We start from the raw sequence: 17919 nt of genomic DNA on the forward strand, positions 1-17919 counted from the left end.
TCCAGTTAGCATGTATTTTAAGCCACAAAGCATCCCTAACTCTCAGATGTCCCAGAAGGAAAAGGAGCTTTGAACAGTTTTCGTGGGAGAGTGTAGTTTCTCCCCACGCACCCGAGTTTTTCCGTTAGTATGCCATCCAAATTTCCTAATCAGAGGTCACCTCACAGTGTGGAAAGAGGTCACCTCACAGAGGTCATCTCTTAGAATTCTGGGGCTGAAGGAGCCTGAGGGAAACCAGGTTCTGATCTTGGAAGGCTAGAGACAAGACCATCCACAGCCCCTCCCTCATCTTTCCCCCAACAAACTAGAGGCAGCCTCGCCCACCACCCCGATTCCAAATGGGTAGTGCGGTTCCATCTGGTCTGCTTTCAGACACAGAGCTTTAAAACCTGCCAGGAAGAATTTCTTGGTGGTCCAGTGGTTAGGACTCTGAGCTTTCACTGCTGAGGGCCAAGGTTCAAACCATGATCTGGGAACTAAGATCCCACATGCCACAAGCTGCACAGCATGGCCTAGATAGATTGATAGATAAGTAAATAAATAAACCCATAACAAAGGCTGAGCGTGAAAGAATTGATGCTTTTGAGCCATGGAGCTGGAGAAAACTCTTGAGAATTCCTTGGACTATAAGGAGATCAAACCAGTCCATCCTAAAGGAAATCAACCCTGAATATTCATTGGAAAGACTGATGCTGAAACTGAAGCTCTAATACTTTGGCCACCTGATTGGAAGAGCTGACTCATTGGAAAAGACCCTGATACTGGGAAAGATTGAGGGCAGGAGAAGTGGGCAACAGAGGATGAGATGGTTAGATAGCATCACTGACACAATGGACATGAATTTGAGCAAACTCCAGGAGACAGTGGAGGACAGGGAAGCCTGGCATGCTGTAGTCCTTGGGTTTGCAAAGAGTCAGACACAACTCAGCGACTGACCAAACAACAACAAAAATAAATCAAACCTGCCAGGAAAGCCGGGTGGGCCAAGGGCAAGGGCAGATGTGTCTGCCCAGTCCCCAAGGGTGGGGGTGTCTCTGGGCCATGTGTGGGGGTGGGAGGCTGTCCTCATGAAGTCAGCTAGGGTAACAGGAGAGAAGTCAGCTAGAGACCCCAGGAGAAGTGTGCAAAGGTGACCACGTGTCTTTAAAGTGAAATAACCAAGAATAGGCTTGTACCTGGCTCCTGCAGGCCTCACCCTTGGATGTCTGCCTTTGACCTTCCCAGCAGGGCTGAGGTCTGCCTGTGTACCTGTGCCCTGAGCCCAAAGATAGCCAGTGATATCACACAGAGATGAGTGACACCCACCCCTTACCCTCATGAGGGTCAGGGTTCAATGAGGCCTGAGTGATGCAGTGAAAGCGGGGGAGGGTAAAGAAACCACCGAAAGGCCTAGACCTTGAGGGTAGGGAGCAGGGCAGGGCAACCCAGAGGGACTCTGGCCTGGCCCCAAAGCTGGCGAAGCAAAGGGGCACCTGGGCTGGGGTCCCCAAGGCCTCCGAGGGTGCACATGGTGGCAAGAGGTGAGGCCTAGAAAGGGCCCATATCCCAGGGAGTCTGTCCCAAGCAGGCCAGGGACTCAGGACTTCATCCTGAAGCCATGGGGACGCTAACCAGGTGCGTGGGAAGCCGCGCCGGCAGCAGGTGGGGAGGGACGGGGCTGGCAAGTCTGGGCAGGCAGCCTCTCAAGGAGGTCACAGCCTTGGCCAAATGGCCAGGGCGCGTCTCACTGGTACAGAGGGAGGGCCCTACATAGAGGGGCAGGGGCTTCCAAAGAGCCAGGGAGGGCCCCCAGGGACAGTGGGGGAAAGAATGGGTGTGTGCAGAGCGGACCACGCCTCTCCTGGGAAGTGTGTCAAGTCTGAGTTCCCTGGATGGGGGAGGCCACATACCCCCAGCTCACCAGAGTGCTCTTGGCTCAGTAGAGCTCTTTGAGCTTTTTTTTTTTTTTTCCTTGGCTGCAAGGCTTGTGGGATCTTAGCTCCCCCACCAGGGATTGAGCCTGCAACCCCTGCATTGAAAACACAGGGTCTTAACCCCTGTACTGCCAGGGAACTCCCTTTTTTCCCCACTATCAGGAAGCTTCCAAACAGTCTGCATTGTGATGGGGGGAACAGACTGTGGAAATGGGCGATGGGGGGGTGGTACCCAGATGCTAATAAGGATCTATCCCAGGAGAATATCCATTGCTGATGGAAGTGTGTCATGCAGATGTCCATCACAGCTTAATTTATAACTACAGGAAACATTACAACACGACATTAGAGGATGCATGCTCAATCTCTCAGTCAAGTCTGACTCTTTACGACCCCCATGGACTATAGCCCACCAGGCTCCTCTGTCCATGGTATTCTCCAGGACAATACTGGACAATTCTCCAGGAGAATACTGGAGTGGGTTGCCATTTCCTCCTCCAAGGGATCTTCCCCACCCAGGGATCAAACCCACATCTCATTACGTCTCATGTACTGGCAGGTGGATTCTTTACCACCGCGCCACCTGGGAAGCCTGTTAGAGGAGTGGTTGTCTCTAATTAGTGATTTTACAGCCATTGCAGAAGATTTCCTCAAGAAAACCGTAGTACAAGCTTTCCGCAATGTGTTTCACTGGCTAACAGAATGTTTATGACACATCATCAGCAGAAAGGCGGGATGCAAAATTGAGTTTGGCAAGAGCTCACCCCCATATGAGGTCCAATTGTGGGAAAAGGTTGTTTTTGCAGATCAGAAATGGTTGATGGTGGGCGACAGCATGACATCCTCATTGAAATGAACAGAAATAAAGATGGAAAAGAATGTGCTGAAACAGGAGCAGTGGTTCCGTGTGGTTTGTGAAATCCTGGGCAGTTGTTATTAAGTGTTTAATAATTAAGGGAAAGTGGCAATTCCTCACCTGTGTTACCGTCACCCATTGCGTAGGGCAGCCCCCCAGGAGAACCTGCTTCCATACCCGTCCCAGGCCTGTCCGGCATGGGCACCATCCTGCACTTTCTTTCCTCCAAGCATCACTCCCAACCTTCCACCCCTTCTTTCCAGTCACAGCTGGGACCCCTCAGTGGGTCTGTCAACCTTCCAGGCATGCCCCACCGGGCCCTCGTGGGGGCCTGGGCCCCCCTGTGTACCACCCTCTGTGGTAGTTTTTAGAAAACCGTGTGGCTTCCTGGGTGCCACTCTGGGGCAATAAACTCACTGGACTTGGCTCTAGCCCAAGGTAAATGCCCAGGCAGGCCTGGCCGGCCAGCGGCTTAGCCCTCCTGGCTCTGCTTATCGCACTGACATTGCTGTGACCTAAGGTGACCCAGCCCTGTGTGCACCACGCTGTTGGTTTACTGAGCTGCTGGCAGGCACCTGAAACGGCCCCCTGGTTTTTCATCTGTGCTGCTGCTACAGGTGGGAGCCGCGCCACACCCCACATCTTTGCTGGATCTCTTGGTATTTCCTCTACAGTAATTTCTCCAAGACAGTTTTGTGTTAATTCATCTCTCTGTCTTTATTTACAAACAAAATCTGGGGCAACTTCTCTGCTCCCTGTCAGCTGTGAACTTGATAAGCAAGACTCCTATGGTCTCATCTCAGGCAAGGCCAAGGACAGAGCCCTTTGGCATTCTACTAGAGACTCTCTTTCTATGTAAGATCGGTCCACTGCCAAGCTTGAGTGTGTGTGGACACCTAGTACATTTTTTTAAAATATTTATTTATGTGGCTGTGCCGAGTCTTAGTTGCAGCATGCAGGATCTTCGTTGCAGCTTGCGGAATCTATTTAGTTGCCGCATGTGGGCTTTTACTTGTAGCGTGTGGGATCTTAGTGCCGTCGCCAGGAATTGAACCTGGGTAGTCCCCTGCATTGGAAGTGCAGAGTCTTAGCCACAGGACCAGTAGGGAAGTCTGGCCCCAGTAAATTATAAAATCCCTCAAGCTGTCCTCATGGGTTCTTAATGCCCCCGTGAATTTACAAGGATGTCACAAGGGACTCAGCCAGCACCTAGCTTATACCCCAGGACCCCGTATCCACTCTGCCTCCCCACTATGCCCAGAACCGCCCAGGGACTAGCAGCCCATTTGCTGTAGCGACCATGAACACCTTCTCTCTGTCTACTCTCCTCTATGGCTGCAGAGCACACCTCTCGGAGTTTAGTCTTGATTTGTTCCAAGAAACAGGAAACGCAAGGTTCTCAGCCTATTATTTCCCATGCTCACATTTTAGGGCTTTTTTTTTTTTCTGCCGCAGATTAACATCGAGTTTGTAAGATTAACTTCCTTCCTCTTTGCCAAGCAGGATGGCTTTGCCCTTCTGTCATCCCTGTCCTCCCTGGCTCCCCCAGAGGCGCTCCACACAGGCTCAGCCAGCTGTCTCCATGTCCGACTCGAACATTGTTCAGTCTAGAGAACTTCACTTGGTGCCATCTGTGTCCCTGGGCTGCCCTGTGCCAGGCCCTGAGGAACTGAGGTCAGGTACCCATGCCTTGTCCTGCCTCGAGCCTTGATGATCTTCGAAGTGTGTTGTTTCTGTTCCTTCTCAGTCCAGGGGTTATCTCACCTACACGGGAGGAAGAAGGAAACCACAGTTAAGGAGTCTCATTTCTTCTCCATCACGTGGTATTGTGTGGACACACTCTGAGTCCCTTAATGGGATGTTAATAGTCATAAAATACACTAAAAACTTGTCATCTTCACCATCTTAAGGGTACGATTCAGTAGCTGTAAGTACTTTCACACCACAGTGCAACCATTCCCACCATTCATCTCCAGAACTCGTGTCTCGAAATACTGAAAGTCCATCCCCATGAAACACTCACTCCCCGGCCCCTCCGCCAGCCCCCAGCTCCCCCATCCACTTCCTGTCTCTGTGGATCTGACTCCTCCAGGGACCCCCTGTGAGTGGGATCAGACAGTGTGTCCTTCTGTGTCTGGTTTCTCTCACTGAGCATCATGTCCTCAAGGTTTATCCACAGTGTAGCAGGGCTCAGCATCTCCTTCCTTTTTTTTAAGACTAAAATAAAATCCCAGGGCTATGGATGGACCACATCTGTTTATCCATTCCTCCATCTGTAGACACTTGGGTTGCTCCCGCCTCAGCATCACTGTGAATAACGCCACTGCTGAACATGGATATCCCTAAATAAATATTTTCAATTGCTTGTCTCCTCCCTCTGCCAAGAAGGGCCTGGCCCATTCTAGTCATTTTTAAACATAACTCGGAGTGCCCACACACATACCTTTTCAAAAACTATTCTTTTGTTTTTAACAAGGCTCAGTTCTTCCCGAACTTAACTTTAAAAAAAATAATAAAATTTAACCATTTGTTTGGGAATAGTCTTCAATTTATAAAAAAAAGTCAGAAAGAAAGTACAGAGTTTCATATATCTCCCACTGAGTTTCCCGATGGTCACATTCCTACAGGAATTCTTTTTTTGTCTTACTTTATTTGCATGCTTACTTTAATGCCTTTACTTATATTTATAGAAATATAAATATTTCTAATATTTTTTATTCATGGCTGTGCTGGGTCTTTGTTGCTGCACTCAAGCTTTCTCTAGTTGTGGGAAGTAGGGGTTACTCTCTAGTTGTGGTGCTCAGGGGCTTCTCATTGCGGTGGCTTCTCATTGCAGAGCACAGGCTTCAGTAGTTGCAGCTCGCACACTCCAGAGGGCAGGCTCGTTAACTGTGGCACCCAGACTTAGTTGCTGCAAGACATGTGGGATCTTCCCAGAGCAGGGATCGAATCCATGTCCCCTGCATTGGCAGGTGGATTCCAGTCCACTGCAGGGAAGTCCGAGGTTGGCTCTTTTATCTCAGTATAATGCCCATGAGATCCACTCTGATTGTTGTGTGTTGTATTCTGTCATGTGGGTAGACCGATGTTCGTCTAACCTTTTACTCAATGAAGGACCTCTGTATTGTTTCTAGTTTGGGCCTCAAAGAAGCAGTGAACAGTGGTGCATAGGTTTTTGTCTGGACTGAAGTTTTGCATTCTCTGAGATAAATACCCAGGAATGCAGTTGTTTAGTTTTCTTTACAAACCGCCTAGTTGTTTTCCAGTGATTGCACTCTCTTACATTCTCACCAGCCATGTATGAGCAATCCAATTTCTACATATCCTCGCAAGCAATTAGCATCATCACTGTTTTTTATTTTAACCATCCTGGTAGTGATGGTCCATGGTGGTTTTAGTTTGCATTTCTCTGATGGTTGAATGATGTTGAACATCATTTCATGTGCTTTTTTACATCATCATTCAGTATCTTCTTCACTGAAATGTAGTCTTCATCTCTTCTGCTCATTTTTCTAAATGGGTTGTTTGTATTTTTACGATTGGATTTTGAGAGTCCATTATATATTCTAGATGCTAGTCCTTCATCAGGCAGTTTGCAAATATTTCTCCCCACTCTAGCCTGTCTTTTCATCCTTTTAATAAATCTTCCACAAGCAAACATTTTTAATTATGATGAAGACATTAAAAAAATTTTTTTTTCTTTTGTGGGTCAGGCTGCTGGTGTCACAGCAAAGAACTCCTCACCATCTCAGCCCCAGTTCCTAAAGATTTTCTCCTATTTTAGCTCTGAATAGTTCTATGGTTCTAAATCTGTGGTCCATTTTGAGTTTTTGTTTGTGAAAAGCATGAAGTTTTTAGCTTGAAGTTCATGTTTATGCCCACAGACATGGCCATTTGTCCTATGTTTAACTTCCAGAATTATCCATAGAGTAATATAGAATATTTTGTGTGATTGTGATTTGCAAGCATATCACTTGATGGTATAACCCACATGTCCTGTACAATATTTATGCAAAACACATATATGTATTTGCTACCATATTATCCTTTTGCTATACATGAGGGAGCTTTCAACATGGCTCTCTAAATCACTCAGTGTTAAACATTAATTCTCAGCTTACAAATCTTCATTCTAGTACCAGTTAACTTGGATGGTGGCGTTATGGGTTATTTCTACTTTTATACTGTTTTGTGATGCTTAAGTTTTCTGCACACACAGTCAACAAAATACCACTTTTTTTTTTTTTTATAGTGGTGTTTGCTGGTTTGACGTAATTGGGAGTAAGGGGGCTGTATATTTTGTTAATTGGGTAATTTCAGATCCACAAAGAATATTCTTTCTGGCTTACACTTCTAAACCACAGTATGCCTTTTTTTAGTTGTTTTCTTTGTCCTTTGAGGCGGGGGGCTAAGATTTGGGGTTTGGCTGTTGGTTTTGTTTTTGGGGTTTTTTTTGGCCTCCTGTATTTTTTCTTTTTCTTTTTTATGCCATCTCGGTTGTATAACATACAATGAAGCAAGGCAGAGAAATCAATGAGTTGTCTCAGCATCGATTCAGTCTGTTCTCAGGCGGCCGCCAAGCCTGGAGCTGTGAACTGAAAACTCCACTTGGCATCAGATTTTCTTAATTGTCTCTGGAACACTCTGCCTACAGCCCGTGCTTGCTAGAACCCTCTAGAGACAGGCGGCACTCGCAGCCTGGGAGAGAAGTCCTCACAGACACAAAGAATGGGGGGGGGGGCCAGGACCTCACCCAAATGGGAGAAATGGAGGAGCTGTTCTGAAGCCAAGCCTCCAAAACTGCTGGGCGGCTGGGGAAGTCTGGTCCTGCCTAAAGATGCCGCCGGTCTGATCCACCTGCTCGTCCTATAGAAGAAAACTGCAGGGACATGGTGCCCCGGCCCAGCTGCCTCCCAGAGATGTTTCCAGTTGCTTTGCCATCGAGTAACAGGAGGAGTCTGCCATTTAGAATATTAAAAAAAAAATTTTAAGTATAGTTGATTTGCAGTGTTGTGTTAGTTTCAGGTGTACTGCAAAATGATTCAGTAATACCAGGTGGCTCAGTGGTAAAGAATCCACCCGCCAGTGCAGCAGACTCGGGTCCAATCTCCAGGTCGGGAAGATCCCCTGGAGAAGGAAATGGCCACCCGCTCCAGTACACTTGCCTGGGAAATCCCATGGACAGTGGAGCCTGGTGGGCTACAGTCATGTCATGGGGTTGCAAAAGAGTCAGACACGACTTAGCAACCGAACAACAATACATGTATATCTGTTCTTTTTCAGATTCTTTTCCATTATTGGTTATTATAAGATATTGACTATCTGAGCTGTCCCCATGCTATGCAGCGGTCCTTGTTGGTTAGAATTTAAAATTCTTGTTTGGAAGCCAGTGTGGGTCTAGATTATATAAGGACAGTTTAACTCCAGTTAAGATGGTCACTTGATGAGTTTCCTTGAAAAATTACTTTCAACAGGTCTGTAACTATTAAGTCATATTCATAGACTTCCCTTGTGGGTCCTTAGGATTCCCCCGGGGGCTGATGGGGTCCTACTAGTGTATCAGGGTATTTATAGACAGCAGCTCACTCAGGAGCCTAAGTGCGATAGAAATTAGCCCCTGTTCACCTTAACTGAACAGCGTGGGGTTTGTCATCCAAGTAACATCTCAAGGTGGAATCCTACAGCTCTCACACCAGCTTCATCGCCTGATTTCCTCAGAGACCACTCTTTAAGAAACCAAGATAAAACAGGGGTTTTTGTGGTGGTGGTTTTAGCAGTGAGGAAATTTTTTAAAGTGATTACATTATTTGCTTTTATTCATTGAAGAACATTAGGAGGGATATGATTCATAACCCAGGGTGTGTGGATGCTAAGTCGCTTCTGCAACCCCGTGGACTGTGTAGCCCTCCAGGCTCCCCTGTCCATGGGATTCTCCAGGCAAGAATACTGGAGTGGGTTGCCATGCTGTCCTCCAAGGGAACTTCCCGACCCAGGGACCAAACCCTTGTCTCTTGTGTCTCCTGCATTTGCAGGCGGAATCTTTACCGTCTGAGCCACCAGGCTTAGGATATATACCTGTATTATATGACCAGTCTGTCTGAGGCTCTCCCACCTGGAAGCCCAACCCAGGTTAGCATCTTTTTTTTATTATTATTCATTTTCTTTGGAGTATAGTTGCTTTACAATGTTGTGTCAGTTTCTGCTGTACCGCACAGTGACTCAGCCATATGTTTACATATATCCCCTCTTTTTTGGATTTCCTCCCCATTTAGGTCACCACAGAGCACTGAGTAGAGTTCCCTGTGCTATACAGTAGGTTCTCATCAGTTAGCTATTTTATACCTACTGTCAGTAGTGTATGTATGTTAATCCAAAGCTTCCAATTCATCCTGCCTTACCCCTTTCCCCTTTGATATCCATCCATTTGTTCTGTATGTCTGTGTCTATTTCTGCTTTGCAAATAAGATCATCTACACTATTTTTCTAGATTCCAGGTTTGAAAAAAAAAAATTCCTGAGAACGGACTGCTGTCTGTGTTTGTGGCTGAGAACAGGGTGTATTTTTTCCTCCGGGCCAAGAACTTTTTCCATTTTCACCATTCACTTCTCTTTGTTGTTCCTCCCTCTCCTCTGGGTCCCCTCCACGGTGGACGGGTCGCCACAGTGGGCCAGGAGCACACCGGTCGATGGCGCCTCTCAGCGGCGGGCAGAGGGTGCTAATTAAGCTCCCGGGTGGCTCCCATGGCAGTGCAGACAGCACCGCCCTGATCCCAGCACCTGGCCACTGCTCATCTGCCCCACCGTGGCTGTGCTGGTGTAGGAGAACACAATGGCAGGATAAATACAGATTCCTGGCTGTCTCAGAGCCAGGGACAGCAAGATTCACTCACAGTGGGTGTCAAGCCTATAGATCCCTCGGCTCCTTCTCCTCCTGCAGAAAGATGGCCCTTCCTCTCAGTCTATCTGTTAACCAACATGCAACGCACATATCATGCAGTCCAACAATTTCAGTGTGCAGTGCAGTAGCTTTTAATGTTCTCAGAGTCACCGTAATCAATTTTATTGATTTAAAAAAATTTTTAATTAAAAACTGTTTCTTTGGCTGCACCACGTGGCTTTCAGGATCTTAGTTCCCCAACCAGAGATCGAACCCCAGGCACACGACAGTGAAAGCACCAATTCCTAACCACTGGACCATCAGGGAACTCCCCCCTCTCATTTTTTTTTCTGCAGTCAAGTTTAGAACCCCCAGAAGAAACCCCATACCCATGAGCTGTCACCCTCCAATCTCCCCGAGTCCTGTTGTGCTTAGGCGCTTCAGTCATGTCCGACTCTTTTTAATCCTATGGACTTTAGCCCACCAGGCTTCTCTGTCTGTGGGATTTTCCAGGCAAGAATACTGGAGTGGGTTGCCATGCCCTCCTCCAGGGGATCTTCCCAACTCAGGGATCAAACCCAGGTCTCCCACATTGCAGGCAGATTCTTTACCGTCTGAGCCACCAGGGAAGCCCCCAGTTCTAGGCACCTGTTAATATGCTTTCTGCCTTTGTGGATGGACTTATCCTGCATGTTTCCTAGAGCGGGATCCTGCACTGAGAGATCTTGTGTGCCTGACCTCTTTCACTCAGCAGGGTTTTTCCCAGGTCTGTCCACATCGGAGCATGTTTCAGCCTCTCATTCCTTTGGCTGAGTACCTTGTATTCCACTGTATGGACGGACAACATTATTCTTGGATTCCGTGTTTGCAAATTCACCTGCTGGCGAAAATGTATCTATAACCCTCGAATCAGTACTTGTGGGGTGTTCACAATCACGTGCAGAGATAGTTGAGGTGAAAAATGTGAGTCACTTAGGAGTTCCCTGGTGGTCCAGTGACTAAGGCTCCAGCCTAACCATTTTGAAGAGTACAATCCAGCGGCATTAAGTACATTCACAGTGTCAGGCAACCATCACCACCATCCATCTCCAAAACTCTCTTCATTTTCCCCAATTGAAACTCTGCCCATGTTAAGCAAAACTCCTCGTTCCCCTCCCCCACCCCTGGGAACCCACCCCACCCCATCCTGCATTCTGTCTCTGGGAGTCTGACTCCTCTTGGGACCTCCTAGAAGAGGAACCCGACCATCTTTGTCCTTTCGTGTCTGACTTATTTCACTGAGCATCATGCCCTCACATTTTGTCCACATTGCAGCAAGCGTCGGAATTTCATTCCTTTTTCTGGCTGAGTAAAATCCTGTGGAACAGTTATTTCTCCATGCCTATTTTGTGAGAGACCCTTCCTCCCTCCTACCAGGGAGACAGACAGTAATGAGAGTAAATGAGTAAATTGTGGCATACATTGAGGGGGCCAACTCATCATTGTGTTACCTGGAATTTTGTCCCTTCTCCCCTTCTGAGAGTCCGGGGGTACCTGGGATCCCTAAGCAAGACCCTAAGATGCAAGAATCTCAAAGTGTCTTCCCAACAGCCCAAGGAGGCTCTGATTCCACTTACTGTAGATTTAGTGTTACCCATCATTTTCTAATAATTCTCTGGAAGCGGTGATTCTTCAAGGGTGTTCCCGGTTACCTTTTCTTCTGTGGGCTGTTCGATTACAGCAGAATCCATCCGACTTCAGGCAGGACCTTGGGTCTTCCTGTGACACCTGGCAAAGGCTTTGTCTCTGCGTTCGTCCCCTGTTTGTACGTCCAGATAGATCATAATTGCCGGGGTGGAGTTCACCGGGTGTAGAAATGCCGGGAAGTGCTTGCCAGGGACCGTAGAGGCCTCGGTTTATGATTTTCACCTTTTGCCAAACAGGTGTTGGTATATGAGCGACAGCTTGGTCACCTGTGTCTACCACGGTAACAGGCACCGTTAGCCATTTACGATCTCCACATCAGGACGTCTGAGATCATTGAGCACATGGCACCACCCAGTCTCCGTGCTCCTCAGAACCCAGAATCCCAGCTACTTTCCTCGAGTGACGTAGAGAAACCGGAGGATGGGGAGGTGGTGCGTTGGGGACCCAGGAGCCAGATCTAGAATGCCACTGGTCAGATTTCTTTTCATGTCTGCTGTTTGTCTTAGAGCAAAGCTTTTAAATGTGGCTTTCACCCTAAGAATAAATAAATTAGCCAAGCAGCCCATCCCAAGTAGGCTTGACTTACGTGGTGAATTTGTCAAAAAAGAGGAGGCAAAAAATCAGCCTAATTAATGACAGCCTGGCTTTCTCAGAGCTGCATCTTTCCATCGGTGGGGGGGGGATCAGTGGGTACAGTGCATCCAAATATTCAACACTTTTTTTTTTTCTGTACATATTTTTATTTTTGGCTGTGCTGGGTCTTTGTTGCTGCTCAGGCTTTTATCTAGTTGCAGCGAGGGAGGGTTTACTCTCCAGTTTCGGTGCTCCTGGTGGCTCAGAGGTTAAAGCGTCTGCCTCCAGTGTGGGAGACCTGGGTTCAATCCCTGGGTCGGGAAGGTCCCCTGGAGAAGGAAATGGCAAACCACTCCAGTATTCTTGCCTGGAGAATCCCATGGACGGAGGAGCCTGGTAGGCTACAGTCCACAGGGTCGCAAAGAGTCGGACACGACTGAGCGACTTCCCTTTCTTTCTTTCCCTTTCGGTGCTCCAGCTTCTCATTGTGGTGGCTTCTCTTGTCCCGGACCACAGACTCTAGGCACGCCAGCTTCAGTAGTTACAGCATGTGGGCTCACTAGTTGTGACTTGCAGGCCCTAGAGCAGTGGCTCAGAAGTTGTGTTGCACAGGGTTAGTTGCCCCATGGCATGTGGGATCTTTCTGGACCAGGGATCAAACCCCTGTTCTCTGCATTGGCAGGTGGATTCTTAACCACTGGACCACCAGAGAAGTCCTTCAATACATATTTTTAAATTAAAGAAGGCAAATATTACATCATACTTTTTAAACATTAATTCTAGCCTCACACTTTTTTAAATAATTTGAAATTATCTTAATTTCAAATTCCTCTTGGTCTCTTACTTGTGTTCAGCATCCTTTCCACTCGACATCCAGTCTGTTGCTAGATTTTTGGTTTCGTTGTTGTTGTTTTTTGTTTTTTATTATGTGTGTGTATGTATTGTGTTTGGGTGTGTGTGTCCAAAATCCAGTATAATCATGAACTTCAAGTATAGTTATAATAGATCAGTACTCGCCCATAGATTGTGACCTTAAAGTAACATTCAAGACATTGCTAGTAACAAGTGTGAAAAAATTGTAGATTTGAATCAGGTCGTCTTGTGAGTATATCATGGTAGTGGCATTGGACTTTGGACTTCCTAATTGTCAGTGTCCTTATTTATCAAGGTGAAGATAAGATTGCCTACTTTGACACTTACTGAGAGGATTGAATGAATTTACATATAAGTAGAACACATTCAAGTTTATGATCTGTGGCAGGGTTGGGGGGGATAAGTTGCTGTCAACAGTAACATCCCAACTCTGAAATTAACGAGCTGATGAGCACAGACACTCCTGCTGGGCCCCTGTCGTGTGTTCGGTTGGTTTCCAATCACCTTCTACTATAGGATCAGAGCCTCAGATTCTATTAGCGATTAGGAACGTCAGAGACCCCGTGGTCTCCATGTCTCAGAATCACCCTGACAGCTGGTCTCAGATTAATTACAATCCTATGTGTGATGTCGGTACGAGCTCCCTAGTCCGTGATCCTAAGATTCTCTGTGGCGAATATAAGCTGGTCCTTGCTACCTACCCCCTCTCCCCACCAAGACAGAAAGGGTCTGGAGTGGGTTAGTTGCTGCGTTGTTGGTGTGTTACCCAAGGAGAAAATCCTGTGCAATTTCCACACTGAATGGTCACAGTGGGGACCCACTTCCTGCCCTCCAGACCCGCGGCTTCAGCCAATACAGTAAGAGAACCAGCTTTCCATTTCTAGAAGGATCCCCTCCCTCCTCTGGGGTATAAAAACGGCACAGAGCAGCCGGGTCTCAGCGCCCAGAGCGTGACCATGGGCAACGGGCATTCCAAGAGCAGCGACAGGGAGGGCGCGCCCCGCAGCCGCCCCGAGCTCTCTTTCTACGGCTCTCTCCCCAGGAAGTGGAGTGAGAGCATCTTCCTGGACAACGAGCTGCTGACCTCCAAGATTCTGTCGGCGCTGCGGCCCCAGTCGGAGCAAGGCCTCCCGACGGGCCACCTGCGCTACCCCGCCCACTTCCTCAGCACCCACTCTGTCTTTGCCTCCGTCGCAGCATCCCTGAAGGAGCACCCGAGGGCCACCCTCCTGTCTGATGGCAGCCCGCGCCCGACCAGGAATGTCGGCATGACGGTCTCGCAGAAGGGGGGTCCACAGCCAGCACCCAGCCCAGCGGGAACCGGGACAAGACTCGGGTGAGTGGGGTCCCCCCTCTGCCACCAGGGACTGGCAAAGGGAGGGAGCGGGTGGGGGGAGGCTTCCTCAGGGACCCCTCGGACAGCCTCTCCAGAAGGAGACCCTCGGCAGGACCACCCCACCAAAAGGCAAGATTCCCATTAACACCTGCCTCGGAGATTCACTCCTCCTCCTTTTTCAAAAACGGTGTGTTCTGCACTGTTATATTTTAAATGGATAAAATATAAGCATCAGGGAAAGTGCTATGGTATAACACAGGGAACTCTACTCAGTGTTATGTGGCAGCCTAGATAGGAGTGGGGCTTGGGACAGAATGAATACAGGTATATGTATGACTGAGTCCCTTCACTGTTCACCTGAAACTATCACAACATTGTTAATCGGCTATACCCCGATACAAAGTAAAAAGTTCAAAAGGGAAGGAAAAAAAAAAAAGGTGTGTTCTGGGGTCCCCAGCCATTTGGAGCCAGTTTGCTTCCTGCTCTTGAAGGACCCTTGGACAGGGCTCCTTTCTGTCCTGCAGACCAGGCAGGAAGTCTCCTGAGGTCGCTGCGGAGTCTGTATCCTAATATTTATGCTTTAGACTGGTTTTCCTAGGGCTTTGAGGTGGTTCTCGAAGTGTTGCGTTCAGCAGCATTCAGGTAGAAAACCTCATGTTAAAAAAAAAGTCGCTGCATGAGTCGGTGGGGCAAGAAGCTGATCTTCTTTTCCACTAGAAAGGATTCTCCCTCCAGTCTAGACTGGGAATGAGGCTGTGTCCACCCTGCTCTGACTGGAAAGAATTCTGGGAGTTCCAGAGGGTGCCAGTGGCTAGGAAAGGAAGCATTTAATTAATACACCCTTAGAATGTACTTGGGTGGCTTCCCTGATGCTCAGATGGTAGAGAATCTGCCTGCAGCACAGGAGACCAGGGTTTGATCCCTGGATTGGGAAGATCCCCTGGAGAAGGGAATGGCAACCCACTCCAGTATTCTTGCCTGGAGAATCCCATGGACAGAGGAGCCTGGCGTCTACAGTCCAGGGGGTTGCAAAGAGTCAGACACGGCTGAGCGACTAACACTTTCACTCACTTTTTCATAGAATGTACTTGAACATTAAATTAGTTTTGGTGGCAGATACAGAGAACAAACTAATGGTTGCCAGTGGGGAGAGAGAAGCGGGGAGAGGCAAGGTAGGGACAAGGAATTAAGAGGCACAAACTACTACGTACAAAATAGATAAGCTACAGGGATGTATTGTACAGCACAGGAGATATAGCCAATATTTTATAATAACTATAAATGGAATATAACCTTTAAAAGTTGAGTCAAAAAAATTGTGAATCACTATATTATACACCTGTAACTTACATAATATTGTCTATCAACCATACCCCCCCCCAAAAACAAAAGTTAGTTTGATGGAAGAACTTGTCATGTCACATTCACAGGTAGTCTCCTAATTTTCAAAAGTGATCTGTGACGAGGACTTTCCTGTGGTCCAGTGGTCAAGACTGGGCACTCCCATGGCAGGGGGTACAGGTTCAGTCCCTGGTCGGGGAACTAAGATCCCACAAACCACGCAGCACAGCCAGAAAAAGGAAGGAAAAAAAGGGCTTATGACAGAGTTAAGGCTTATATTGACATCCAGAAAGTTCTCAAACAGTATCTAATCAAATCAAGTAACAACCTGATTTGCTCTTATAGACTGTGTGTGTGTATGAGTGTGTGTGTGTGTGTGTGTGTGTGCGCGCTTAATTCAACTTTTTTAAAGTTGGTTTTATGTCTGTTTAGACCACTCACAGGAGAGATGGATGAAACTGACACAGTGTTTCCGAAGCTCAAGCAGGTGGCCGACGACTCTCTTCTTACATCTTCCAGCACTGAGCCCATCTTTATAGAAGGTACCGTCACCTCGATCCTTTCCCGGGTGTCATGTGGTCTCCAGTCACTGGGAGGCACCAAGACCCACATGCGGGTGTCCAGGGGACGAGGGCGGGGGGTAGCCCCCGAGCCAGCCAGGCCCCAGCCCCTGAGCAGCAGCCTCCTGTCCTTCCCTCAGACCCCTACACTGCCTCGCTGAGGGGTGAGGTCGAAGCGGACACCCACGAGTTCGAGGCCGAGTCCTGGAGCCTCTCTGTGGACCCCGAGTATGTGAAGAAACAGAAGAGGGAGGTAGTGAAAAGGCAGGATGTGCTTTATGGTAAGGAGGCCTGCGCTCCTTCTCTTCTTTCTTCTTTTCTAGTTTTTTTTTTTTTTAATTGATTCTGTTGGGAAGCCAGGGCTCCACTGTCGACCCTCCCTGAGACCACGTGGCCCCCTCCGCTTGCTCCCCCCACCCCAGGGCAGCTGGGCCTTCCAGGCCAGGGATGAGGTGGCTGGGCAAGACTTTGTGAGAATCAGTCCCCGGGGAGGGGAATGGCCCAATGCCCAGTCCTGAGTCATCCCCACCTTGCTGGTGACCCCAAGGGAGAAGACCACCCGGGCCCATCCCAGCCATCCCCAGTCAGATGACCGCACACAGGCCCGGACAAAGCCACAATGGGGGCTCTGAAGGCGGGTCTGTCCATCTGAATGTGACTGTAACACCAGCTCCCACGTGGGCACCCCTTCCCAGTAACCATCAGAGAAGCTGGCCATGAGCAGCCACTCCTGAGACCGGATGTCATGGTTACCGTGGAAACCATAGCTCCCAGACACTGCCCAAACCTGGGCTGGTGCTCGCCATGGGTCCCTCCAGGCTCCCCTCCCTGCTGTTCAATGGTATCCACTCACCAGTGGACACTCAACTCCTTCCACGTTTTACACACTTAGCCCCCTTCCAGGGCCAGAGCAAGTGGGGTTGTGGGCAGGGAGGAAAGCCTGGGCCAGCCAGGGTCCTGCAGACAGGACCAGTCAGGGGGGCCAGTCCACCACTTCCATCTGACAGCCCTTTGCCTTGCTGTCTCCACTGCTGGACAAGCAGAGAGTCCTTCCAGCCCTATGGCTGGCAGCCCTGGAACGGGCCGATGCTGTTAAGCTTTTCCTTAAACTTTTTATTTTATATTGGAGTATAACTGATTAACGGGCTTTTCTGATGGCTCAGTGGTTAAGAATCTGCCTGCCAAGCAGGAGACGCGGGTTTGATCCCTGGGTTGGAAAGATCCCCTGGAGAAGGAAATGGCTGGCTACCCACTCTAGTATTCTTGCCTGGGAAATCCCATGGACAGAGGAGCAGAGCCTGGCAGGCAACAGTCCATGGGGTCGCAAAAGAGACACAGTTGAGTGACTAAACAACAGTAATAGCCGATGAACAACATGGTGGTAGTTTCAGGTGGACAGCATCAGGAATCAGCCGTACGTATACATGTATCCTGTTGACTTCTGTTTCGTCTCTGACAGCTGCAAGACCTTGAGTTAAACAACAGAAAAACTTCATGACAAAAATCTAATCTTTTTTTGCTTTTAACATGAATTAAAAATCCTGCCTTGAACTTCGCTTTTCCCATCAGTTACAGTCTGGGGCGGGTTTCTGACACAGCACCAGCGTGTGAGTTTCACATCCCAGGGAGGGATGTCCATCAGAATAGTCTTCTTGTTTCAAACAGCCTGAAAACATCTTCAGTTGACATTAGACAGAAAACCCTCCTGTGACGTTGAGGTCTGGGCACACATCCAGTCCTCCCTTTCCTGGTGTGTGTCCACCTTCTTAAGCTGGGCCCTGGGCAGTGCTGGGCCAGGAAGTACAGGAGGCCTGGCCCCTGGCAGGTCAGACCACCATGATGAGGGCTTCAAGGAAACCTGAGAGGCCCAGCCGGGGTGTCCACCTGCACCACTGATTCCCGCAT

General features: G+C 48.5%; 1 protein-coding gene across 18 annotated transcripts in view; it reads left to right on the forward strand.

The window, feature by feature from the left end:
• Positions 1-17919, forward strand: part of ARHGEF18 (Rho/Rac guanine nucleotide exchange factor 18) — a 103228-nt gene that overhangs the window by 61557 nt on the left and 23752 nt on the right. For 16 of the 18 annotated variants that reach the window (XR_014056199.1, XM_081498534.1, XM_081498535.1 and 13 more), the window contains 3 exons: positions 13975-14113; positions 15887-15996; positions 16155-16295. Coding sequence is in view for 17 of the 18 variants with exons in the window: in XM_081498534.1 (XP_081354660.1) it covers positions 13975-14113; positions 15887-15996; positions 16155-16295 (390 nt within the window). In the remaining variant the exon portion in view is untranslated. Of the gene's footprint in view, positions 1-13819; positions 14114-15886; positions 15997-16154; positions 16296-17919 lie in introns of all 18 variants that reach the window. The other 2 variants (XM_081498548.1, XM_081498550.1) reach the window with 1 other exon arrangement.

The sequence above is a fragment of the Giraffa tippelskirchi genome, chromosome 6, assembly GCF_054371585.1.
Source record: "Giraffa tippelskirchi isolate mGirTip1 chromosome 6, T2T-mGirTip1v1.2.pri, whole genome shotgun sequence".
NCBI lineage: Eukaryota > Metazoa > Chordata > Mammalia > Artiodactyla > Giraffidae > Giraffa > Giraffa tippelskirchi.